General features: G+C 44.6%; 1 protein-coding gene across 2 annotated transcripts in view; it reads right to left on the reverse strand.

Moving 5' to 3' along the window:
* Positions 1-26936, reverse strand: part of DNAI4 (dynein axonemal intermediate chain 4) — a 52150-nt gene that overhangs the window by 14422 nt on the left and 10792 nt on the right. For both annotated transcript variants that reach the window (XM_038752937.1, XM_038752936.1), the window contains exons 4-9: positions 23234-23346; positions 22711-22867; positions 19811-19950; positions 13513-13665; positions 8813-9007; positions 1393-1604 (exon numbers count right to left, since the gene is read on the reverse strand). In XM_038752937.1, the coding sequence (XP_038608865.1) occupies positions 1393-1604; positions 8813-9007; positions 13513-13665; positions 19811-19950; positions 22711-22867; positions 23234-23346 (970 nt within the window). The remainder of the gene's footprint in view (positions 1-1392; positions 1605-8812; positions 9008-13512; positions 13666-19810; positions 19951-22710; positions 22868-23233; positions 23347-26936) is intronic.

Consider the following 26936-nt stretch of genomic DNA (forward strand, 5'->3'; position numbering starts at 1 on the left):
CTTGTACTTCCCAAGCGCTTAGTACAGTGCTCTGCACACAATAAGCTCTCAATAAATACGATTGAATGAATGAATTTGGAACTTAGATTCTTGACTTCTAAATGTCAATGTGCAAACAGATAGGGAGAAAATGAAATCTTTTCTGGCATTTCCTCATCTTTACGTAAAACATCTGACAAAGTTTTCCCCATGGTTGATCCAAAACAGCACAACCAAGTAGTGCCTGCCTTTAAAAGGCTGAGAAATTGGCTGACATTCTAAATGGTAAGATTGTTTTTTTTCCTTCTAATGGTATTTGTTAAGTGCTTATTATGTTCATTTGTTCATTCATTCAATCGTATTTATTGAGAACTTACTGTATGCAGAGCACTGTATTAAGCACTTGGGAGAGTATGATACAACAATAAACAGAGACAATTCTGGCCCACGACTATGTGACAGGCACTGTACTAAGCACTGGGATAGCTACAAGCGAATCATTCGTTCATTCATTCAATCGTATTTATTGAGCGCTCACTGTGTGCAGAGCACTGTACTAAGCGCTTGGAAAGGTCCAATCCAGCAATAAAGAGAGACAACCCCTGCCCACAATGAGCTCACAGTCTAGAGGATTGGGCACAGCCCCTGTCCCCCATGGGGCTCACAGTCTCAATCCCCATTTTACAGATGAGGTAGCTGAGGCCCATCATCATCATCATCAATCGTATTTATTGAGCGCTTACTGTGTGCAGAGCACTGTACTAAGCGCTTGGGAAGTACAAGTTGGCAACATATAGAGACAGTCCCTACCCAACAGTGGGCTCACAGTCTAGAAGGGGGAGACAGAGAACAAAACCAAACGTATTAACAAAATAAAATAAATAGAATAGATATTTACAGGTAAAATAGAGTAATAAACATGTACAAACATATATACATATATACAGGTGCTATGAGGAAGGGAAGGAGGTAAGATGGGGGGATGGAGGGGGGAGGAGGGGGAGAGGAAGGAGGGGGCTCAGTCTGGGAAGGCCTGCTGGAGGAGGTAAGCTCTCAGTAGGGCCTTGAAGGGAGGAAGAGAGCTAGCTTGGCGGATGGGCAGAGGGAGGGCATTCCAGGCCCGGGGGATGACGTGGGCCGGGGGTCGATGGCGGGACAGGCGAGAACGAGGTACGGTGAGGAGATTAACGGCAGAGAAGCAGAGGGTGCGGGGTGGGCTGGAGAAGGAAAGAAGGGAGGTGAGGTAGGAGGGGTGAAGTGGCTTGTCTAAGTTCACACAGCAAACCAGTGGTCAGAACCCAAGTCCTCTGCCTCTCAGGCCCGGACTCTTTCCACTAGGCCACACTGCTGTTTTCCTTTCTGAACTCTCGACAGTTTGCCTGCAATCCAAACAGGATCAGATGGACAACTCACCGGGTTTGCCTTGTTCCAGGCGAGACTGCTCACATTGTACCCTTTGGTCAGTTCGCATGAGAAGGCCCAGAGCCGCTCCAAAGTGGCTGGAGAGACTTCGGCGGGTTGAGGGCTCACCTCCTCACTCAGGATTCCCTCCTCTTCCATGTTTTCATCGATGAAATCTTCTTCTGGCACTTTTTTGCTATCTTCTGCTTTAACCTTGGTTTGTACTGCATAAATACATTTTCTCTTTAGTATGAGCCTGCATTGAGAAATCCCAAATTTTAAAGGCGCTTTACCTCCTCATCCCCCTCTCCTCCTCGTCCCGCATGTGGTAGGTGAATACTATTATAATAGTCATGGTATTTGTAAAGCACTTACTATGTGCTAAGCACTGAGGTAGATTACAGGGTGGTCAGAGAGGGCAATCTGTATCCCAACAAGAGACTCACAATCTAAGAGCGAGGGACAGCAGGTATCACCCTCATTTTACATATGAGGAGACTGTGGCCCAGAGAGGTTAAGCAGCTTGCCCAAGGTCACAAAGCAGGCTAGTGGCAGAGCTGGGATTAGAACTCAGGTAATAATAATTATGGTACTTGTTAAGTGCTTACTATGTGCCAAGCACTGTTCTAAGTGCTACGGTAGATACAAGATACAAGGGCTCACAGTCTTAACCCCCATTTTGCAGATGAGGTAACTGAGGCACAGAGAAGTTAAGTGGCTTGCCCAAGGTCACACAGTCTTCTTCTTCCCATTAGGCCATGCTGCGAAGTGAAGTCTTTTCAAGGCAAAGAGGAGTGACGTGACCAATCTGAGATCCACGGTTGTTTACAAACAATTGGCTGATACTCCCAATTTTTGAATTCTAATTTCTTCAGCTTGCTTCAGCACACTTCCTGCTAAAGGCTGATGAACTAAATGTTCCACGGTCCGTCAGCCAGTCGGTCAATCGTACTTACTGACTGCTTACGGTGTGCAGAGTGGGATTAAAGGGAGCAAGTCAGGGTGATGCAGAAGGGAGTAGAGAAGAGGAAAGGAGGGCTTAATCTGGGAAGGCCTCTTGGAGGACATGGGCCTTCAATAAGGCTTTGAAGTTGGGGAGAGTCATTGTCTGTTGGATATGAGGGAGAGAGGGCGTTCCTGGCAGGAGGCAGGATGTGGTTGGCGGTGAGATAGATGAGACCGAGGTCCAGTGAGAAGGTTGGCATTAGGGGATAGCACTTAGGGGATAGCGATTAGGCATAAGCGCTTAACAAATGCCATCAGTATTATTATTATTAGGGGAGTGAAGTGTGGGGCATGGTTTGAAGGAGGAGAGTAGGGAGGTGAGGTAGGAGGGGGCAAGGGGATTGATGGCTAGAAAGCCAATGGTGAGGAGTTTCTGTGTTGAGGGTGACTCGGCGTGTGGTGGGCTGGAGCTGACCACACTGCGGCTGGCCCACCCAGTGTCCCCAGCCACAACTCCCTCCGTGCTGCTCGGCACTTCCTCTTGTTCACTCACGCTCCCTCAGGGAAGGAAGGCCGCTACCGCAGGCCCAGACGAGTCTTCTCTTCCCCTTGGCAATGTAAAAGCCAACTGAAAGGGACCGCGGGAGCAACGGAGGAGGGGGAAGAGTTACTGCCCGTTCCTCTCCCCCCAGCTCCACTTTCCCATGATCAGAACAGTTGAAGCAAGCTGAAGAAACTATAATTCAAAATCCACACAGGTCAGGAGAGGTGGGACTGTGGGGGACAAATTTGCCCTGCTGCAGCCCTGATCTCTTAGGTTGGAGGGATACAGAAACTAAGCCCCCACTTTCTTTACAGAGACTAAGCCTCCCTTTCCTAATAGAGACTAAGCCCACCTTTCCTGACAGAGACCAAGCCCCCCCTTTTCTCTTCTACCACACCCTTCTGCGTCACCCCCATATGCTCCCTTTACTCATCCTCATTCCCAGCCCCAAAGCACTTACGTCGATATCTGCAATTTATTTATTTCTATTAATGTCTGTCTCCCCCTCTAGACTGTTAAGATCACTGTGGGGAGGGAACGTGTCTATTGTTAGAGTGTACTCTCTCAAGGGCAGAGCACAATGCGAAGCACGACTGAACTAGGGTGGGTGTGAGCGAGAGCAACTGGAACTGGGAAGAAGAGAAATGGGAAATGGAATATCAAGGGAAAATTTTGGTTTTCCTTTCTTCCTTCCTTTATCCATTCTATTGCATTTATTGAGCGCTTACTGTGTGCAGAGCACCGTTCTAAGTGGTTGAGGGAGTACAATATAACAATAAATGGACATATGCCCTACCCACGATGAGCTTACAGTCTAGAACAATTCACTGTCGTTCTTGCCTGTCCCGCCGTCGACCCCTGGCCCATTTCCTACGTCCTGGAATGCCCTCCCTCCACACATCCGCCAAACTAGCTCTTTTCCTCCTTTCAAAGCCCTACTGAGAGCTCACCTCCTCCAGAAGGCCTTCCCAGACTGAGCCCCGCTTTTCCTCTGCTCCTCCTCCCCTCCCCATCGCCCCTACTCCCTCCCTCTGCTCTACCCCTTCCCCTTCCCACAGAACTTGTGTATATTTGTACATTTACTACTCTATTTATTTTATTAATGATGTGTATATCGTAATTCTATTTATTCTGATGGTATTGACACCTGTCTACTTGGTTTGTTTTGTGGTCTGTCTCCCCATTCTCGACTGTGAGCCTGTTGTTGGGTAGGGACCGTCTCTATATGTTGCTGATTTGTACTTCCCAAACACTACAGTGCTCTGCACACAGTAAGTGCTCAATAAATACGATTGAATGAATGAATGAGTGAATAAATGAATGTTGCAAGGCCTCATCGCTGATGGCTTCGGAGAACAGAGGTGGAGGGGAGGTCACATCTGCCTCAAACCTCAATTTAGAGAAGTTGACAATGATTACTTCATTGTGGATTTATCGGAGGGTAATTTAATAATAATAATGGTATTTGTTAAGCGCGTACTATGTGCCAAGCACTGTTCTAAGCACTGGGGTAGAAACAAGGTAATCAGTTTGTCCCATGTGCGGCTCACAGTCTTCATCCCCATTTTCCAGATGAGGTGACTGAGGAACAGAAAAGCTAAGTGGCTTGCCTAAGGTCACACAGCAGACAAGTGGTGGAGCTGGGATTAAAACCCACATCCTCTGACTCCCAAACCCAGGCTCTTGGCCCTGAGGCATGCTGCTTCTCATTTCCCTGTAATTTCCCTGAACAGCCAGCCTCTCTATGCTTCTGAAGATCTTTGTACTGCACCTCAAAGAAAAGGAATCTTAAGCAGAATGTATGACACAGTAAATCCCCTCGAACAGATAGCATTAATTGTAGCTCATTATGGGCAGGGAACGTATCTGTTTACACTCTCCCAAGCACGTATAACTGTGCTCTGTACATAGTAAGTGCTTAATAAACACCATTGATTGATTGATTAATAATATATGCTGAAAAGGTTGATCTCTTTCTAAGTGGATTACTGTTGTTTGATTTTCATATATCTACTCCAGAGCTTAGCACAGTACTTGGCCTGTGATACGTAATTTATAAATACCATGACTACTCACGTTTTAATTGTCAGCTATAGTATTGCGGTTTTTCCGATTCATTTTTCCCAGGAAAAAGGAAACTCAAAACATTGGCGTAGTTTAGTAACTTACTATGTAGTTGGATTATACAACCATGCTTACCCACACTTCTTTCAGAATCACGGCCTACCACTGTTTCTCATTGCTTTTCATGGTGGTTATTTCATAGGAGGAGCCAAACAGTTTGGGGTAGGTGTTGAAAACCACGTTAGGTAAGTTTGCTTCCTAGAATTTCTTATGCACCGCCTCGAACATGACAAAAGTTCTCCAACAGTGATGAGGCCGTGATGACGGCGTCCTCCTCAAAGTGCTTATTTGGGATTCAGAAATCAGCCCTCAGCTATGGTAAATATGCTAATATTGCTACATTGCCTTTCCCCTTCTAGAATGTAAGCTCCTTGCGGGTCAGGAACAAGTCTACAACTCTGTGGTATTATACTCTCCCATGCACTTAGTATAGAGCTCTGCACATGGTAAGTGCTCAATAAATACCACTGAACAATTGATTTTTGCCCTAAGGTCTCCAACCATTTTATAGTGAGGAATGAGTCATGATATTTGTCATTACTTTTTCTTCTCCCCAGTTATATGCTTCCAAACTATCACCTCAGCACTTTTACCCTAACGTTACACTCTGGTGCATTTTGACTTTCATACCATGTCTTGTGCATTTTGGCTTTCTTTCTGTAAATTATGATCTGTCTGTCTCCCTGTTAGGTTGTAAGCATCTTGAGGTCAGAGATTGTGTCTCCAGCATCAATCTCTCCAGAGTCCTTGGTACATAGTAGGTAATCAATAAATACCATTAATTGACTTCTGTTGGAATGAAGTGTCTGGTACATAATAGGTGCTTAACAAATACCATTAAAAAGAAGATTAAGGTCTTCTGGTTGGTTGTTCTCTTCTTGCTGAGATATATATATATATCATATATATATAATTAGACACATTATTATAATTAGACACATTATTTATTAGAAATAAATATATTTATTAGACATAAATATATATATATATATATATATTTATGGAGAGAAAGAGTGTCTAAGAGGCTAAAAATGGGATACCCATAATGATTATCTTATGAGACCATCCTTTGAGGATAATTATTTACCATCATTTCAAAAGATAATCAAATTATTTCCCAATATTTATGCCTCTTGGGTCTTGTTGACAGGAAATTGGCATTTTCCAACAATACTGCTTCACCAAAATCATTACATCAAATAATCTACCCTTCACTGGGGTTGTCCTTGTGGAGAGAGAGACAGTGTTAAGCACTGCAGTGTAGGAACCCGACTTGATGTCAGAAAGTCAGGAGACTGGTTTGGGAAACACCACTCCGAGGAAAAAGAATACTAGTAAAATGTCTCGCAGGGCCAAACCAGTTCTCCTATTAAGAAATGGTTGCTCTTGCATCAGTAAATCTGTGATGAAGATGCTTTTAAAAAAATGGTATTTGTTAGGCACTTACTATGTGCCAGATGCTGGGATAGATATAAGCTAATCAGGTTGAACACAGTCCCTGTCCCACATGGGGCTCACAGTCTTAATCCCCATTTTTCAAATGAGGTAACTGAGGTACAGAGAAGTTAAGTGGCTTCTTAAGGTTACACAGGAGACAAGCAGTAGAGGCGGGATTAGAACCCAGGTCCTCTGACTCTCAGGCCCACACTCTTCCCAGTAGGCTATGCTGCTTCTCACTAGCCCCACCCTGGTTTTTTCCTATTACGTGACTCCCTTGTTCTCAGCAAAGGCCTGGGATTCGGATTAGTTGGGCAGACTGAACAAAAAAAAAAAGAAGTCTCCTAAACCACATTGTTCCCTCAGAGCTGCAGAGACAAACTGATCAATTCCCAAAAAAAGATGTTATTCACTTCTGTTAATGTCATCAACATTTGTGGAGATTTCACCATGAGTTTACAGTCTAATAATAATAATGGTATTTTTTAAGCACTTACTATGTGCAAAGCACTGTTCTAAGCGCTGGGGGGATACAAGGCGATCAGGTTGTCCCACTCAGGGCTCACAATCTTAATCCCCATTTTACAGATGAGGTAACCGAGGCCCAGAGAAGTTAAGTGACTTGCCCAAAGTCACAAAGCTGACAATTGGCAGAGTCTGGATTTGAACCTGTGACCTCTGACTCCAAAACCTGTGCTCTTTCCACTGAGCCACGCTGCTTCTCTGAGGCGGAAAGACAGACATTAATCTAAATAAATAAATCACAGATATGTAAATACATGCCTTGGGGCTGGGAGGGGGGGGAGAATAAAGGGAGCAAATCAGGGCAACACAGAAGGGAGTGGGAGAAGAGAAAAGGGTTGGGGGGCTTCAGTCAGGGAAGACCTCCTGGAGATGTGCCTTCAATAAGGCTTTGAAGAGGCTGTCAGATTTGAGGAGGGAGGGCTTTTCAGGCCAGGGGCAAGATGTGGGCGAGAGGAAGGCGGAGAGATAGGTGAGATGAGGCACAGTGATAAGGTTAGCACTAGAGGACTGAAGTGGGTTGTAGTAGATAAGTAGTAAGGTGAGGTGGAAGGGTCACAGTGGTGGAGTGCTTTAAAGCCCATGGTGAGGACTTTCTGTTTGATGCGGAGATGGATGGGCAACCAACTGGAGTTTTTTGAGGAGCGGGGTGACATGTCCTGAACGTATTTGTAGAAAAATGATCCGGACAGCAGAGTGAAATGTGGACTGGAGTTGGGAGGTGCAGAAGGCTGGGAGGTCAGCAAGGAGGCTGATGCAGTCCAGGGGGAAAGAATGAGTGACTGTATTAACATGGTAGCTGTTTGGATGGAGAGGAAAGGGTGGATTTTAGCAATATTGTGAAGGTGGGACTGACAGGATTTAGTGATGGATCCAATATGTGGGTTGAATGAGAGACAGGAGTCAAGGATAACGCCAAGGTTATGGGCTTGTAAGACAGGAAGGACGGTGGTGCCGTCTACAGTGATGGGAAAGTCAGGGGAAGGACAGAGTTTGGGAGGGAAGATAAGGAATTCTGTTTTGGACGTGTTAAGCTTGAGGTGATGGGAGGACGTCCAAGTAGAGGTGCCTTGAAGACAAGAGGAAATGCAAAAACAGAGGCAGGATGTGGGCAAGATGTTGGCAAACAAGACAAACGTGATCAAGGTACAGTGAATAGGTTGGCGGTAGAGAAGCGAATCATGAGGACTGGATTGTAGTGGATTAGTGAGGTAAAATAGGAAGGGGAGAGCAGGTTGAGTGCTTCAAAGCCGGTGGTAAGGAGCTTCTGTTTGATGCGGAGGAGGACGGGCAACCACTGGAGGTTTCTGAGCAGAGAAAAGATGTGAACCAAATGACTTTTCAGAAAAATGATCCGGGCAACAGAGTGAAGATGGAGAGATAATAATAATAATAATAATAATGGCATTTATTAAGTGCCTACTATGTGCAAAGTACTATTCTAAGTGCTGGGGAGGTTACAAGGTGATCAGGTTGTCCCACGTGGGGCTCACAGTCTTCATCCCCATTTTCCAGATGAGTGAACTGAGGCACAGAGAAGTTAAGTGACTTGCCCAAAGTCACACAGCTGACAAGTGGCGGAGCCGGGATTTGAACCCATGACCTCTGACTCCAAAGCCCGTGCCATTTCCACTGAGCCACACTGCTTCTCTATAGTCAGGGAGGTCAGCAAAAAGGCTGATACGGTAGTCGAGTCGAGATACAAGTATTTGGATCAGCATAAGTAGCTCTTTGGGTGGATTCTAGAGATGATGTGAAGGTGGCATAGATAGGATTTGATGACAGACTGAATAATACAGGTTGAATGAGAGATGAGTCAATAGACTGTCCGGCCAGAACAAAATGTAATTATAAAAATACCTTTCAGGACTTCAAGCTGCCGATAAGCTGCAAGTTTGGGCTGAAATACATTCTCCATCAGAATTCGCTCCATAAAAACTAAATCCTGCTGAAATGTTTCTAATCTGAATATTGCTTCTGAATGGTCTTCTTCCTCCTCTTGCATTTTAGTAAGAACTAAACTTTCAACGTCCATTGTAGACTTAGCTCTACTAGCTGTAGAATAGAAAGATAATATTAGAATAACAAAATATATATTTTTTTCAAATAAGCAGGCCAGAAGCTTCACCCAATGTTAACCCAATTGTCAGACTTTCATTTCTCAGTGCCTGTGGGCTGGGAGTTTCATTTGCCAGGCTGAATTTCCATGGAGAATGGCTCTGGATTAGTAGGACTAAAATTGAAGATTTGGGATAATAGGGTAAAAGCACTATGTTAAAACCTTCACACCACCAAATTAACTCAGAGTTACAGACTTTCCAGGGAGCAGAGTTCAGTAGAAAAATTGTATTTTTAACACAGGGCCTCGAAGGGAGAAGGAAGATGGTGAGAGCTTGGAATAACGTTATCCGCCAGAGCTTTGAACAGAGAATCCGGGGAAGAAAGGGAGATTAAATGAGGAAATTGGGCCTGGAAGGAAGCTTATTTCAGTGATATCACTTCACACAACTCAAACTGGTCATCTTCCTACTTGGTAGCAACTTGAGGAACTGGCTGAAGAAGTGGCTGAAATTGTACATATTTGTATATGTACATAATTGTACATATTTATTACTCTATTTATTTATTTATTTTACTTGTACATATCTATTCTATTTATTTTATTTTGTTGGTATGTTTGGTTTTGTTCTCTGTCTTCCCCTTTTAGACTGTGAGCCCACTGTTGGGTAGGGACTGTCTCTATATGTTGCCAACTTGTACTTCCCAAGTGCTTAGTACAGTGCTCTGCTCACAGTAAGCGCTCAATAAATACGATTGATTGATTGATGGAAATGGCTGAAATGTGCAATTTGGACAACTCTAACATTCACTCGTCTTCATTAAATCTACCCCCCTTCCGAGGATCTGTGACAAAAAAGTCATATGATGAGGGCCAGCTGGACTGGTATCCTGCAGTAGCAGCAGCTGAGGCAGTGGCAGGGCTAGAAGGACCTTTTTTTAATGATTTCTGTTAAGTGCGTACTACGTGCCAGGCACTGTACTAAGCACTGGCATAGATACAAATTCATCAGGTTGGACATGGTCCATATCCCACAATGGGGCTCACAGTCTTAATCCCCATTTTACAGATGAGGGAACTGAGGCACAAAAAAATGAAGTCACACAGCAGACGAGTGGCAGAACGGTGATTAGAACCCAGGTCCTTCTGGCTTCCAGGCCCTTGCTCCATCTAAGGGGCCACTCCGCTTCTCCTTGTGACTTTCTGGGATGGGGTATTCGTTGGGGAGGAAGTGGCTTTGGTTGCCCAAGGATTTCAGGACACCACCTCTTTGCCAGGAAGTGTCACGGAAGGGTCCGGGAAGTGTGCTGATGGAGACTCCCATCAGGAATGATGAATGAGCGACAGGCCTGAGAGAATCCCTCTCGGAAGAACTGATTATAGTATAAATGGCTTGGTTTGAACCCCCAACCCTCTCTGGCCACCACCAGCTTCTGCTAGTGCTCGGAGTGCACTACGATTGACAGAGAAACAGGATGGTGTTAAGTGCTTGTGCAGCGTGGCACAGTAGATAGAGCCCGGGCTTGGGAGTCAGAAGGATCTGCCTTCTAATCCCGGCTCCGCCGCTTGTCTGCCGTGTGACCTTGGGCAAATCACTTCACTTCTCTGGGCCTCAGTTACCTCACCTGGAAAATGGGGATTGAGACTGTGATCTGGCTGGCTGGTGATGAGATAATAATAATTATAATAATAATTGTGATATTTGTTAGGCACTTAATATACATCAAGCACTCTACTAAGAGCTGGGGTAGATACACGATAATCAGGTCCCATATGGGGCTCACAGTCTAAGTAGAAGAGAGAACAGATATTGAGTCTGTTCAGGAAAAAACTCCTCACTCTAAGCTTCAGGGCTGTCCATCACTTCAGCCCCTCCTACCTCACCTCCCTTCTTTCGTTCTCCAGCCCAGCCCGCACCCTCCGCTCCTCTGCCGCTAATCTCCTCACTCTACCTCATTCTCGCCCGTCCCACCATCGACTCCCGGCCCACGTCCTCCCCCTGGCCTGGAATGCCCTCCTTCCGCACATCCGCCAAGCTAGTTCTCTTCCTCCCTTCAAAGCCCTACTGAGAGCTCACCTCCTCCAGGAGGCCTTAATAATAATAATAATAGCATTTATTAAGTGCTTACTATGTGCAAAGCACTGTTCTAAGTGCTGGGGAGGTAACAAGGTGATCAGGTTGTCCCAAGGGGGGCTCACAGTCTTAATCCCCATTTTACAGATGAGGGAACTGAGGCCCAGAGAAGTGAAGTGACTTGCCCAGAGTCACACAGCTGACAAGTGGCGGAGCCGAGATTTGAACCCAGACTTCTGACTCCAAAGCCCGGGCTCTTTTCCACTGAGCCACGTGAGCCCCCTCCTTCCCCTTCCTCCCCCTCCCCACCCCACCACCTGACCTCCTTCCCCTCCCCACAGCACCTGTATATATGTTCGTACATATTTATTACTCTATTTATTTTACTTGTACATAGATATTATTCTATTTATTTTATTTGGTTAATATGTTTTGTTTTGTTGTCTGTCTCCCCCTTCTAGACTGTGAGCCTGCTGTTGGGTAGGGACCGTCTCTATATGTTGCCAACTTGTACTTCCCAAGCACTTAGAACAGTGCTCTGCACACAGTAAGTGCTCAATAAATATGACTGACTGAATGAATGAGTCCCCATTTGGCAGATGAGGCAACTGAGGCACAGAGAAGTTAAGTGACTTGCCCAGGGTCACAAGTCAGGATTAGAACCCAGATTCTCTGACTCCGAGGCCCATGCACAGTGACTGGCATAAAGTAAGTGCTTAACAAATACCATTATTATTATTATTATTACTATTATTATTATAACCGCTACTATTATTTACACTAAGCCATACTGCTTCCTATGCTACTGATTTTAATGCAATGTTTACTAGTACCTAGACTGCTAAATGGGTCCTACCCAAAAATATTGGCAATGGGATGCACCCATCTGTCTGAGAAGCATTCATTCATTCAATCGTATTTATTGAGCGCTTACTGTGTGCAGAGCACTGTACTAAGCGCTTGGGAAGTACAAGTTGGCAATATATAGAGACGGTCCCTACCGGACAGCAGGCTCACAGTCTAGAAGGGGGAGACAGACAACAAAATAAAACATATTAACAAAATAAAATCAATAGAATAAATATGTACAAGTAAAATAAATAAATAAATAGAGTAATAAATACGTACAAACATATATACATATATACAGGTGCTGTGGGGAGGGGAAGGAGGTAAGGTGGGGGGATGGGGAGGGGGATGAGGGGGAGAGGAAGGAGGGGGCTCAGTCTGGGAGCAGCATGGTGTAGTGGATACAGCAATCAATCAATCAATCAATCGTATTTATTGAGCGCTTACTGTGTGCAGAGCACTGTACTAAGCGCTTGAACTGTACAGCGCTACAGCACTAGCCTGGGAATCAGAAGGTCATGGATTCTAATCTCGGTTCTGCCACTAGTCTGCTGTGTGACCTTGGTCAAGTCACTTCACTTCTCTGGGCCTCAGTTCCCTTATCTATAAAATGGGGATTGAGACTGTGAGCCCCACATGCGACAGAGACTGCGTCCAACCCGATTTGCTTGTGTCCACCTCAGCGCTTAGTACAGTGCCTGGCACATAGTAAGCGCTTAACAAATACCATCATTATTATTATTATTATTCACTCACTAGTGGCACTCCATGCTATTCCTGTGAGATATGACCGTTTCAAGTGAGAGAATCTGAGTGGCCCCATATAAACCAGCACTGTAAGCAATTCTGTCAGCTCGCTATGGGCAGTGAATGTATCTACCAACTCTGTTATCTTGTACTCTCCCAAGTGCTTCGTCCAGTGCTCTGCACAGAGTAAATGCTCAAGATACACCATCAAATGGTTGACTGATTTTACGCATTTCTTGGTCCTGAAGTCCCAAGCTTTAGGCTTGTCAGACTGAGACAATTAAGGGTTAAGAACATCTGCTTTAAACCTTCACGAAATTACAGCGCCAATTCTTCCATATGCATATCAGTTATTTGATCTCATACCTGAAAGAGATGAACTTGAAACTGGAAACATCAGATTGGGACTGTAAGCTCGTTGTGGGCAGGCAGTGTCACTGTTTTTTGTTGTGTTCTTTCCCAAGCACACACAGTAAGCACTCAATAAATACGATTGAATGAATGAATGAATGAGTCATGAGGAGAATATTAGTAATAGTAATGATATTTATGTGCCAAGCACTGTTCTAAGCGCTGGGGTAGATACAAGGTAATTCAGGTTGTCCCATGTGGGGCTCACAGTCTTAATCCCCATTTTACAGAAGAGGTCACTGAGGCTCAGAGAAGTTAAGTGACTGGCCCAAAGTCACACAGCTGACAAGTGGCGGAGCAGGGATTAGAAAAGGGAAAGAACAAGCATGGAGCCAACCGGCCGCACGTGTTGGAGCGGAACTGACTGTTCTGTTCTTCACGAAAATGACCCTGCCCAAAATGAAAAGAAACAAAATGTACCTTCCATAGAGACCCCAGATGGTTTCTGGTCCTGGTCTTTGGTAGGCTCAATTTGTATCCTAGAGGTAGCTCTTGTCAGTGTTTCGGGTGCTGTACTTGTGAGGTCCAACGTGTTGTAAGAATCGTACAAATCCCAGGTAGTCACCATGATGCCTTTAAAAAAGAAGATGTGTAAAATGAAATGGAATTTGTCGTTTTCTATCACGACAAAGTAAAACGTATCTCAAAGGCCAAAAAAACTATATCAGTTTTTGCCGCTCCTTCAGAAAAAAAAGAGTTACCATAGTATCCAGGGTTATTATAATCAATCCAATCAATAGCATTTATTGAGAGCGCCTGTGTGCCGACCGATAATAATAATTATAATAATTATGGTATTTGGCACTTACTTGTGATCCCCATGGGGGATAGGGACTGTGTCCAACCTAATTATCTTGTATCTACCCCAGTGCTTAAAAAAGTGTGTGACACATAGTAAGCACTTAACAAATTCCATCATTATTATCATCATTATTAAGTGCCAAGCACTGTTTTAAACGCTGGGGTAGATACAAGGTAAATGATTGGACACAGTCCCTGTCTCACATGGGGCTCCCAGGCTTAATCCTCATTTTGCAGGTGAATTTACTGAGGCCCAGAGAAGTGAAGTGACTTGCCCAAGGTCACCCATCAGACAAGTGGCAGAGCGGGGATTAGAACCTATGTCCTCTGAATCCTAAACCTGTGCTCTTGCCACTAGCACAGTACTAAGCAGTAGGGAGAGTAAAGATGTATCACTGGACGATTCTTGTCCTCAAGGAGTTTACAATCTAGTGCAGGAGACAGACCCAAAAAATAAATGACAGATAAGAGGAAGAAAGACACCTGAATAAGTAGGGTGAGTGAGTGCTTATGTTAAAGGATAATAATAATAATAGTAATGATGGCATTTATTAAGCGCTTACTATGTGCAAAGCACTGGTCTAAGCACTGGGGAGGTTACAAGGCAATCAGGTTGTCCCCCGGGGGGCTCACAGTCTTAATCCCCATTTTACAGATGAGGTAACTGAGGCACAGAGAAGTGAAGTGACTTGCCCAGACTCACACAGAGGACAAGAGGCAGAGCAGGGATTTGAACCCATGACCTCTGACTCCAAAGCCCGTGCTCTTTCCATTGAGCCACGCTGATAATGGGTCCAGAATCGGTATAAGAAGGTGGGATGAATAAATAAGTATACAGTTGGGCCCGAAGTGCTGGCGGGGTAGGGAGGAGGAAAATTAACTGGAGAAGGCTTCTCGGAGGAGATGAGATTTCCAAAGGGCTTTGAGGATGTGGAGAGCACCACCCTTTTTTATGGTATTTGTTAAGCACTCACTATGTCAGATACTGTTCTAAGCACTGGGGTAGGTACAAGTTAATTAGGTTGGACACAGTCCCTGTCCCGCATGGAGCTCAAAGTTGAAGTAGGAGGGCGAACAGGTATCCCCATTTTATGGAACAGTGCTTTGCACATAGTAAGTGCTTAATAAATGCCATCATTCATTTTCATTCATTCAATCGTATTTATTGAGTGCTTACTGTGTGCAGAGCACTGTACTAAGTGCTTGGGAAGTACAATTTGGCAACATATAGAGACGGTCCCTACCCAACAGTGGGCTCACAGTCTAGAAGGGGGAGACAGAGAACAAAACAAAACATATTAACAGAATAAAATAGATAGAATAAATATGCACAAGTAAAATAAATAAATAAATAGAGTAATAAATACGTACAAACATAAATACATACATACAGGTGCTGTGGGGAAGGGAAGGAGGTAAGGCAGGGGGGATGGAGAGGCGGAGGAGGGGGAGAGGAAGGAGGGGGCTCAGTCTGGGAAGGCCTCCTGGAGGAGGTGAGCTCTCAGTAGGGCCTTGAAGGGAGGAAGAGAGCTAGCTTGGCGGATGGGCAGAGGGAGGGCATTCCAGGCCAGGGTGATGATGTGGGCTGGGGGTCAATGGCAGGACAGGCGAGAACGAGGCACGGCGAGGAGATTAGCGGCAGAGGAGCGGAGGGTGCGGGCTGGGCTGTAGAAGGACAGAAGGGAGGTGAGGTAGGAGAGGGCGAGGTGATGGACAGCCTTGAAGCCCAGGGTGAGGAGTTTCTGCCTGATGCGTAGGTTGATTGGTAGCCACTGGAGATTTTTGAGGAGGGGAGTAACATGCCCAGAACATTTCTGGACAAAGACAATCCGGGCAGCAGCGTGAAGTATGGATTGAAGTGGGGAGAGACAGGAGGATGGGAGATCAAAGAGGAGGCTGATACAGTAATCCAGATGGGATAGGATGAGAGCTTGAATGAGCAGGGTAGCAGTTTGGATGGAGAGGAAAGGGCAGATCTTGGCAATGTTGCGGAGCTGAGACTGGCAGGTTTTGGTGATGGCTTGGATGTGAGGGGTGAACGAGAGAGCAGAGTCGAGGATGACACCAAGTTTGCGGGCTTGTGAGATGGGAAGGATGGTAGTTCCATCAACAGTGATGGGAAAGTCAGGGAGAGGGCAGGGTTTGGGAGGGAAGACAAGGAGTTCAGTCTTGGACATATTGAGTTTTAGGTGGTGGGCAGACATCCAGATGGAGATATCCTGAAGGCAGGAGGAGATGCGAGCCATCATTATTATTATTATAGTTGAGGAAATTGAATCACAGAGAAGGTAACTTACCCAAGGTCACATGGCAAGCAATTGGCAGAGCCGGGATTAGAACCCAGGTCCTTCTAACTCCCAGACCTGTGTTCTCTCCATTAGACTATGCTGCTTCTCCAATGTTAATGGTAACTAATGTTAATGTTAACTGGCTGCTCTCCTTTTTTCTGGGAAGGATGGCACTAGAGTCTGGTTCTCCTGTTATGTGGGCGTGGTGTTCTTGCACATTTTGAAATTGTGCCTTGAAGCTGTCACTGGGCCAAGCAGTGTGGCTCAGTGGAAAGAGCCCAGGCTTGGGAGTCAGAGGTTCTGCTCCCGGCTCCACCACTTGTCTGCTGTGTGACTGTGGGCAAGTCACTTAACTTCTCTGTGCCTCAGGTACCTCACTGTAAACTGGGGATTAAGACTGTGAGCCCCACGTGGGACAACCTTGTATCTGCTCCAGTGCCTGGCACATAGTAAGCGCTTAATAAATACCACCATCATCATCATCAGTGCTGCATACTGACTCTCACCTGTTTCTTCCAACATTGCAGATAATAATAATAATGATGGCATTTATTAAGCGCTTACTATGTGCAAGGCACTGTTCTAAGCACTGGGGAGGTTACAAGGTGATCAGGTTGTCCCATGGGGGGCTCACAGTCTTAATCCCCATTTTACAGATGAGGTAACTGAGGAACAGAGAAGTGAAGTGACTAGCCCAAAGTCACACAGCTGACAATTGGCGGAGCCGGGATTTGAACCCCTGACCTCTGACTCCAAAGCCCATGCTCTTTCCACTGAGCCACACTGCTTGGATGGATGCGGGTGGTCAGAAGCTCCCCTTTCCTCTTCTCCCACTTCCTTCTGCATTGCCCTGACTTGCTCCCTTTGTCCATCGCCCCGCTGCACTTATCTACATATCCGCCTCCCCCTCTAGACTGTAAGCTTGTTGTGGTCAGGGGATGTGTCCGTTTATTGTTGTACTATCCCTCCCAAGCGCTTAGCACCGTGCTCTACACACAGTAAGCGCTCAATCAATACCACTGAAGGAAATGAAGGAACGAACGTGGGCCTGAAATGGTCTCCTCTCTTAAGGGTCCCTGTGCTCAGTTCAATATCTCTGGACCGGACGGGGTCCCCTGGGGCCCGATCTGAATAGTAATAGTTCAAGAGGTTGGGGGGGGGGGGGGGGGTGTTTGGGTGGGGGTGTGGGTGGGGGGGTGTGTGGGGGTGTGCACCCAATTTGAATTGCAATAGTTCAAGAGGTTGCTGTGAGTGAATGTGTGTAGATAATTATTCTTCCTACTCAAAAAAGAGACTTCTGACAGTGAAATGTGCTTATGGTGGCTGAGGATGGGGGGCGGGGGGGTGGTGTGTGTGTGTGTGTGTGTGTGTGTGAATTCAATGGGGGATCTGGGAACAGACCACTCAGTGCAAACACAAAAGCTGTCCCTCGCTGTGCTGTTACTGCACTGTTTCCTTTAACAGTGAGATAGCAGGGATTAATTTGGGCAACTTGTCAAAACGAGCTTGGTATTCTTGGCACCCAGTGCCAAGGTTCCCAGTGCCCACAAAACCCATGGCCGGGTACCAATTCTGAGAAGCAGTTTAATGCTTTGGAATGGCAACACAGGATTTTAAAATGCTCTGAGGCCAAATGCCCCCTGGGAATAACTACTTATTCCCAGAACATAAACAGCACCATTACTCGGTCACCTTACTCTATTTGTAAATATTTTGGGGGACTGTCTGCCTCTGCCGTTAGAGTGTAAACTCCTCGTTGGCAGAGCTGTCTCTTGCTTCTTTGGATGGCACCCAGTGGGTACTCGTGGCTTAGCAGAGAGAGCCCGGGCCTGGGAAATCAGAAAGGCCTGGGTTCTAATCCTGGCTCTGCCTTCTAGACTGTGAGCCCGTTGGGTAGGGATTGTGTCTATTTGTTACCGAATTGTACTTTCCAGGCGCTTAGTACAGTGCTCTGCACACAGTAAGTGCTCAATAAATATCATTGAATCAATGAATGAACAGAGAACAGAGATAGTGACAAAAGAGAAATGAGATTGCTCAGGCCCTGACAATAATAACAATAATAATTACGGTATTTATTAAGCGCTTATTATGTGCCAGACATTCTAATAATAATAATAGCATTTATTAAGCACTTACTATGTGCAAAGCACTGTTCTAAGCACTGGGGAGGTTACAAGGTGATCAGGTTATCCCACGGGGGGCTCACAGTCTTAATCCCCATTTTACAGATGAGGTAACTGAGGCCCAGAGAAGTTAAGTGACTTGCCCAAAGTCACCCAGCTGACAATTGGTGGAGCCGGGATTTGAACCCCTGACCTCTGACTCCAAAGCCCGTGTTCTTTCCACTGAGCCACGCTGCTTCTCCTTGTACTAAGTGCTGTGGTGGATACAAGCAAATTGGGTAAGACACAGTCCCTGTCCTGCATGGGGCTCACAGTCTTAATCCCCATTGTACAGATGAGGTAACTGAGGCACAGCGAAGTAAAGCGCCTTGCCCAAGGCCACACAGCAGACAAGTGGCCATCATTATTATTAGTATTATTAATAGCACTCTACCCAAAATGTCTTCTTGAAGAGCTAGCTTTACTAGCATTTGGGAACACTGTAATAGAATTTAAATAAACAGTCCCTGGGGTCAAGGAGCATACAATCTAATTAGAGAGGCAAGCAAACACATATCCCCAACATACAGTAGCGTCTCAATAACATCTGTGATCGCTTTTATCTTTACATTGTAATTGTTATTGACCATTGCAACTGGCACTATGACTCCTATTAGTCATTGAAAGGTAAATAAATGGTGATTATTGTGAGTTCTGAAGGCACTGTCCTTTAGTACCCCCAAGTACAACACTCTTAGAACTTCCTGCCTTACCACAGGTAAATCAATCCTGGGGCCAAAGTTTTCTTTTCTTCCAGTCCCTGTAATGTCATCAACTTATCCTTGGGGTCTGAAAGTGGTTTCCCATTCTTTTGAGAGACGACCAGACATGTCTCCTCCAAGAGGCCTTCCCTAACTAAGCCCTCGTTTCCTTTTCTCAGTGTATGACACATAGTAAGCACTTAACAAATGCCATCATCATTATTATTATGATTTTTTCCCTCGCCCTTCTGCGTCGCCCTGATTTGCTCCATTTTTCATCCCAGCCTCAAAGCACTTATGTCCATAGCCGTAATTTCTTTGTTTACATTAACGTCTCTCTCCCCCTCTAGACTGTAAGATCGTTGTGGGCAGGGAACTTGTCTCCCGACTCTGGGGTATTGTCTTCTCCCAAGCGCTAAGCACAGTGCTCTGCACACAGTAAGCACTCAATAAACACCAGTGATTGGTTGACGGGTGATCACGGCCTTCAACTTTGGCTTCAATTCCCTGAAGAAGGATGTCCTAACCAAAGTCAGAGCCTGGAAGAGTGGAAAGGTAAGCTCCTGGAGAGACTTGAGTATTTTGGTTTCTGGTGTACTCACCTGAAATTGTAGTACAGAAGGCGCTCAATAAATACTCCTGAGTGATTACCTGAGGAGGCAGATTCAGGAGCTGTGTAAAGCTCTGGACCAGACTGGTTGAGGGGAGGTGAAGGGCTTCATCAGCTCTGAATTTTAACGAATTTGCTGCTGTGTAAAATTACCTTCATCCTCCACTACGATTTGGTCACACTGGACTTCCTTGTTTTTTAATGCACTGTTAAAAGTCTGCATCATCCTTTCAACGTATCGATCGTTCCCAGGCTTATTTTTGCACAATTCTTCATACGCCTTGTTCCGATTCCTTTGAAAAATAAAACATAACCTACTTATTAACCAGTCAGGAAGGAATTACATAAAAAGTCTCAGAAGACAACTTAGGTCATCTCTAGCTATAATGCATTTCTTTCCAACTACACTCTCTGGCCAAGTTTTCACAGGCGACTGCTTCGATTCTGCACTTTGCTTTCGCATCGTAGAACCCAATCAATCAATCAATCAATCGTATTTATTGAGCTTTTACTGTGAGCACGGTACTCAGGGCTTGGAGAGTAAAATATAGCAGAGTTGGTAGACACGTCCCCTGCCCACAGTGAGCTTACAGCCTAGAGGGGCAGGCAGACATTAATGGAAATAAATTACAGATATGGGCATAAGCACTGTGGGGCTGATAGAGGAGTGAATAAAGGGAGCAAATCCAAGTGCAAGGATGGCGCAGAAGGGAGTAGGGGAAGAGGAAATGAGGGTTTAGTCAGGGAAGGCCTCTTGGAGGAGATGAGCTTTTAATAAGGATATGGGGAGAGTGACTGTCTGTCAGATAGGAAGAGGAAAGATGTTCCAGGCCAGAGACAGGACTGGTTCCCCAGTTTTCATCAAATTCTTCGCACGAAGAATCCCACATCTCCCTTCTGCCCACTCTGCTGCGTCCACATGAATGTCCCTCCACAAACACTTGCAGATTCACCCATTTGTGAGAGTCAAACAGGAAGAATGATCTCAACTGGAAAGAGTTTCTATGCTAAGTTTGACTTCGATGCTCGTTTGGCTAATTAGCTGTTGAGCAAGTCCTGCAAAAACAGACTCTGTTTCTCAGTCAGTCAGTTGTATTTATTGAGTGCTTACTGGGTGCAGCGCACTGTACTAAGCACTTGGGAGAGTACAAAATAAAAATAAACAGACACAGTCCTAGCCGCCAGTGGGGTTACGGTCTAGAGGACTGTACTACTACTACCACTACAAAAGATAATAATAATGGTACTTGTTAAGTGCTTATTGTGTTCCAAGCACTGTTCTAAGTATTGGGGTACATACAAGTTGATCAGGTTGGATACAGTCCCTGTCCCACATGGTGCTCACAGTCTACATTGGATTCAATTCCCCATTTCACAGATGAGGAAACTGAGGCACAGAGAAGTGAAGTGACTTGCCCAAGATCACACAAGGCAAATGGCAGAGGCGGGATAGTACTTACTACTTCTACTACTAGTTAGGATGGTCATACTAGAGCTGAAAAAGGTTCCTAGACAAGCAACCAAGATGACCAGGTGTAGGAGGAAATTTTTCAAAGGATTTTAAAGGGTTTAAGGTTCTTTAGTCTGGAAAACCATAGATGGAGAGGCAGGGACATGATTAGAGTTTAAAAAGAATGAAAGGTTTTGACATAGACTTGTTCAAATTCTACACCATTAAAGTGAGGAGACAACCTCTACCCTGTGAACGTGATACAACTCTGTTACATTGTATCATCATCATCAATCGTATTTATTGAGCGCTTACTATGTGCAGAGCACTGTACTAAGCACTTGGGAAGTACAAATTGGCAACATATGGAGACAGTCCCTACCCAACAGTGGGCTCACAGTCTAAAAGGGGGAGACAGAGAACAAAACCAAACATACTAACAAAATAAAATAAATAGGATAGAAATGTACAAGTAAAATAAATTGTACTGTCCCAAGCATTCAGTACAGTGATCTGCACATAGTAAGCACTCAATAAATACCACTGATTGATTGATTGATACCCACTGAAGCTTGAAGGTGAAGGATTCAAAGCACAAAACAAAAGGAAACGTTTCTTCCTACGGCGAGTGGTGAGTGTCTAGAAATGTTTTACAAGAGCAAGTTATGCAGGCAGGAAATATTGGGAGGTCGAAGGGAGGTCTGGATAAATCTGAGGACCAGCCACCCGTAATAGCTGTCTAGAGGAAAAGTCAGGGCGTCTAGAGGGTACGTGCCAACTGAGAGGATGGCTCTGTGCCTCACTCTGAGAAATACCCATTTATTAGTGAAGCTTTGGTGTGTTGTCCGGACTTGGCCCAACTCTGGCTAGATGAATTTTCCTGGCTTAGTCCACCAACCAACCCAACCCCATGCAGAGCCCTAACCATCCATACTTGATTCATTCATTCATTCATTCAATCGTATTTATTGAGCGCTTACTGTGTGCACAGCACTGTACTAAGCGCTTGGGAAGTACAAGTTGGCAACATACAGAGACAGTCCCTACCCAACAGCAGGCTCACAGTCTAGAAGGGGGAGACAGACAACAAAACATATTAAACAAAATAAAATAAATAGAATATGTACAAGTAAAATAGAGTAATAAATATGTACAAACATATACATATATACAGGTGCTGTGGGGAGGGGAAGGAGGTAAGGCAGGAGAATGGGGAGGGAGAGGAGGGAGAGAGGAAGGAGGGGGCTCATTCTGGGAGGGCCTCCTGGAGGAGGTGAGCTCTCAGTAGGGCTTTGAAGGGAGGAAAAGAGCTTTTACTTACTGCCCTACTTGGCAAGAGATACATTTCCATTGCTTAGAACAATGCTTCGCACATAGTAAGTGCTTAACAAATGCCATTATTATTATTATCTCATTAGACAGCAGGCCAATTTTTTTAAAAAACTGGGAAACAAATGAGCTGGAGGAGTTAAAATTCACTAGAATGAATGTTTAGAGAAAAGGACCATTTCATCTGATTTCATTGTAGTAGACTTTGTTTTCCTTAGCATTTTCCCAATGACAGAATCAATGAAGCCAACTCTGATAGGTGTATGGTACATACTTCACCGTCTCCGCTTCTTCGGATTCTACGGATATCATGACAGGTGGTAAGTTGAGGAGCACCAGAGTTTTGGTCTCTGCGAGCAATATCTCCACTTTTTTTTCTAAGTCTTCTTTGGTCAGCTGCTCCAGAGCCACATCTTTTTTAACATGTACATCTGACAGAGGACATAACAAAATGACATACCCGCTTTTAGAATGAATGGGTACAGCCGTTGGTCACTGGATAAAATCCCTACAAAAAGCTAAATGAAGATGTATCTTATCTTAAGGCTTCTTGCATTTTATTACCAGCCTCCATTATTCTTCCTTTAGAAACAGTAAGTAAAACCCAAATGCCAAAAGTTAGATTCCTCAACCGATCTGACCCAAAAGTCAGCGGCGAGGGTCTGCTGATTCCCTGGAGCCTATCTTCTCTCCATTACACTTCGCTGGCTCTCTTTAATGTTTTGTATAGTGGAAAGGACTTTAAGAAAGACCACAGAGTGTGATTTGATTGTAATTACATCGGTACATTTTCCTACCAGAATAACTGAACAGTGTGTCTCGTTTAAAAAGCGGTTCTTCTATGTCTTCTGCCAGGGACTCGGTTGTAGATAAGCTTGACTTGGAAAAGTAGCTGCTTCCAACTGCTGACCTTTAGTGATAAAGAAGTGTTGAAACATAATCATTTATTCAAGAGCATGGATATTCACAGGGGAATCAGGATCTGGTGGTAACCCAAATATCGACTGGAAAAATGATTCAGTGAGCTGCCCACTGTCAAATATTTGGAATTCAACGACGACAACTATAATGGCATTTATGAAGTGCTTACTCTGTGCCAGACACTGTACTAAGTGCTGGGGTGGATCCAAATAAATCGGGTTGGACACAGTCCCTGTCCCACGTGGGGCTCACAGTCTCAATCCCCATTTTGCAGATGCGGTAACCGAGGCAACAAGAAGTCAAGTGACTGGGGATAATTTACCAGCACAGGAGCCAACTACAGTAAATTCCCACCTTGATTTGATCCTTTTAGCAGGAAAGAATTAATCGAGGATCCAAAGAAGTTTCAGAAACATTGGAGGAAAGCAAGCTTGCGTTTAAGATTCAAAAGGAAGGAAGGAGAATCAGCAGAAAGATGATGAAAGACAAATTTTAACAGGTTTGGAGGACTGGTGGGAAAGATGCAGAGGGAAAGAAATGGAAAAGATAAAGGGAAAATTGTACTTATTGGCACTGGGCGCCAAGCACTGTACTAAGCACTTACGAAGTACAAAGCAGAAAAGCGACGTGATGTCTGTCCACAAAGAACTTCCATTCTTGTGAATGGAAGGAGGTCACACTCTATCAAAGGACCCAAAAAAGCTAACTGTTGTTCAGTCATTAGATTAGAAAGTCCATGAGGGCAGGAACTTGTGTCTTACTACTGCCATAGTCTCCCAAATGCTTAGTACAGTTCTTAGCACTTAGAAGGGTCTCAATAAATGCCATTAACTGACTGATTGAAAGATAGTTTTTCTGTATGTGGGAAGGACAAAAAAGGGAGAACAAGAAGCCAAATTAGGTAAACCCAGAACTCAGCAGGGCAAAGGTGAGAAAATACTACAGCTAGACAGGAAATTAAAGTTTGCATGGGACATAAAAGTGGTCCAATTGTACCGGCAAAGAAGAAGTGTGAGAAAAATGTGTCCCTTCGATATAGAAAACATAAGCGGATAGCATAAATAGAAAAAGGAAGTGGTATTTAATGGGTTTTTTTCCCCATCATCATTATCAATCGTATTTATTGAGCGCTTACTATGTGCAGAGCACTGTACTAAGCGCTTGGGAAGTACAAATTGGCAACATATAGAGACAGACCCTACCCAACAGTGGGCTCACAGTCTAAAAGGGGGAGACAGACAACAAAACCAAACATACTAACAAAATAAAATAGACTAGATATGTACAAATAAATAAATAAATAAATAAATGAATAGAGTAATAAATATGTACAAACATATATACATATATACAGGTGCTGTGTCAAAGCCCTAGGGTAATATGTGTAATCGTGCCTTAGTGGAACGAGCACGGGCTTGGGAGCCAGAGGTCATGGGTTCTAATCCTGGCCCTGCCACTTATCAGCTATGTGACTTTGGGCAAATCACTTAACTTCTCCATGCCTCAGTTACCTCATCTGTAAAGTGGGGACTAAGATTGTGAGTCCCACGTGGGGCAACCTAATTACTGTGTATCTACCCCAGCACTTGGAACAGTGCTTGGCACAGAGTAAGCACTTAACAAATACTATCATTAATTAATTAATATAATCAGATCAGACACAGAGTTGAAGAGTTTTAAAAAGTGTTTCACAATAAAGAAGAGAGAAGCAATAGAAGCAGAGAAGCAACAGAGAAGCAGCGTGGCTCAGTGGAAGGACCCCAGGCTTTGGAGTCAGAGGTCATGGGTTCTAATCCTGACTCGCTACTTATTGGCTGTGTGACTTTGGGCAAATCACTTAACTTCTCTATGCCTCAGTTACCTCATCTGTAAAATGGGAATTAAGATTGTGAGCCCCAGGTGGGACAACCTGATCACCTTGTATCCCCCCAGCTCTTAGAACAGTGCTTTGCACATAGTAAGTGCTTAACAAATGCTATTATTATTATTATTATTATTATAAAGCCCTGAATTGGCCATAATCTAGGGCTGGCCTGGCCAGTTCAGTATGAAAATGCAAGGATAAAAGACTAGCAATGCCTTACTGCTGCAGAAAAAGTTGCACGTGACAACTGTTATCATTATTATTATGGTATTTGTTAGGCGCTTACTATGTGTCAAGCACTGTTCTAAGCATTGGGGTAGATACAAGGTAATCAGGTTAGACACAGTCCCTGTCTCACATGGAGCTCACCATCTAAGTAGGAGGGAGAACTGGTATTGAATCTCCATTTTACAGTTGATAAAACTGAGGCACAGAAAAGCGAAGTGACTTGCCCAGGGTCACCCAGCAGATAACTGGCAGAACTGGGACTAGACCTGTGCTCTTTCTACCTCCTTAAAAATACATTTTAAATCATTTTTAAATGCACGCTCGCTACATAGCATCAACAGGCAAATCACTAATATACTGCTAAACGCTAAACCAGAAAAATTATCTTCAAACATTTTCATTTTCATCTCCTAACTGGGAGCTAGTGGGATCCCGCTGCTTTATACCAACCCTCAGTCTTTGAAAAAACATGTGGCAAGATGTCCATGATTATATGCTGTTAAGAAACTGGGAAGAGTTAGTAACATCTTGTCTTTGTTTAGTTCAACAGGAAGGGAGTAAGGAATGAATGAAGTGCTAGTGCTAGTAAAGGGGGAAATAATAAATAAACATTTGCAAACTCAACAAACTGCCAGCAATCAATTATAACAACAGGGAGGGATGCCAGAGGGCAAACACTTTGGAGTCAACATGGCCTAGTGCTTCTAATCCTGGCTCCGCCACTTGTCTGATGTGTGACCTTGGACGGGTCTCTTTACTTCTCTGGGCCTCAGCTACCTCATCTGCAAAATGGGGATTAAGACTGTGAGCCCCATGTGGGACACAGACTGTGTCCAACCAGATTTGTTTGTATCTACCCTAATGCTTAGTACAGTGCTTGGCCTAAAGTAAGCACTTAACAGTTAACAGATACCATTTTTTAAAAAATTGGTCCTTTTTTCAAGTCCTTCTTTCCCCTCTCAAAATTTCCCATGAAACTCCAGAGTGGTCTCAACTCCTGTTTCAAGACACTGCTCTAAAGCCTATTGAGTACCTATTCCGGGAGGGGGCCGGATAGAGGACAGTAAGCTTGTTCCTATGGTAAGACTGGGTCAAAAACTTTATTTGAGGAAATTAATCCATCAATGGTATTTATTGAGCACTTACTATGTGCACAGCATTGTACTAGACGCTTGGGAGAAGCAGCGTGGCTCAGTGGTAAAAGCCCGGGCTTTGGAGTCAGAGGTCATGGGTTCAAATCCCGGCTCCACCACTTGTCAGCTGGGTGACTTTGGGCAAGTCGCTTCACTTCTCTGGGCCCCAGTTACCTCATCTGGAAAATGGGGGTTAAGACTGTGAGCCCCACGTGGGACAACCTGATCACCCCGTATCCTCCCCAGCGCTTAGAACAGTGCTCTGCACATAGTAAGCGCTTAACAAATGCCAATTATTAATTACAATACAACAGAATTAGCCGACACATTCCCAGCCCCTAACGAGCTTACAGT

The sequence above is a fragment of the Tachyglossus aculeatus genome, chromosome 10, assembly GCF_015852505.1.
Source record: "Tachyglossus aculeatus isolate mTacAcu1 chromosome 10, mTacAcu1.pri, whole genome shotgun sequence".
In the NCBI taxonomy this organism is placed as follows: domain Eukaryota; kingdom Metazoa; phylum Chordata; class Mammalia; order Monotremata; family Tachyglossidae; genus Tachyglossus; species Tachyglossus aculeatus.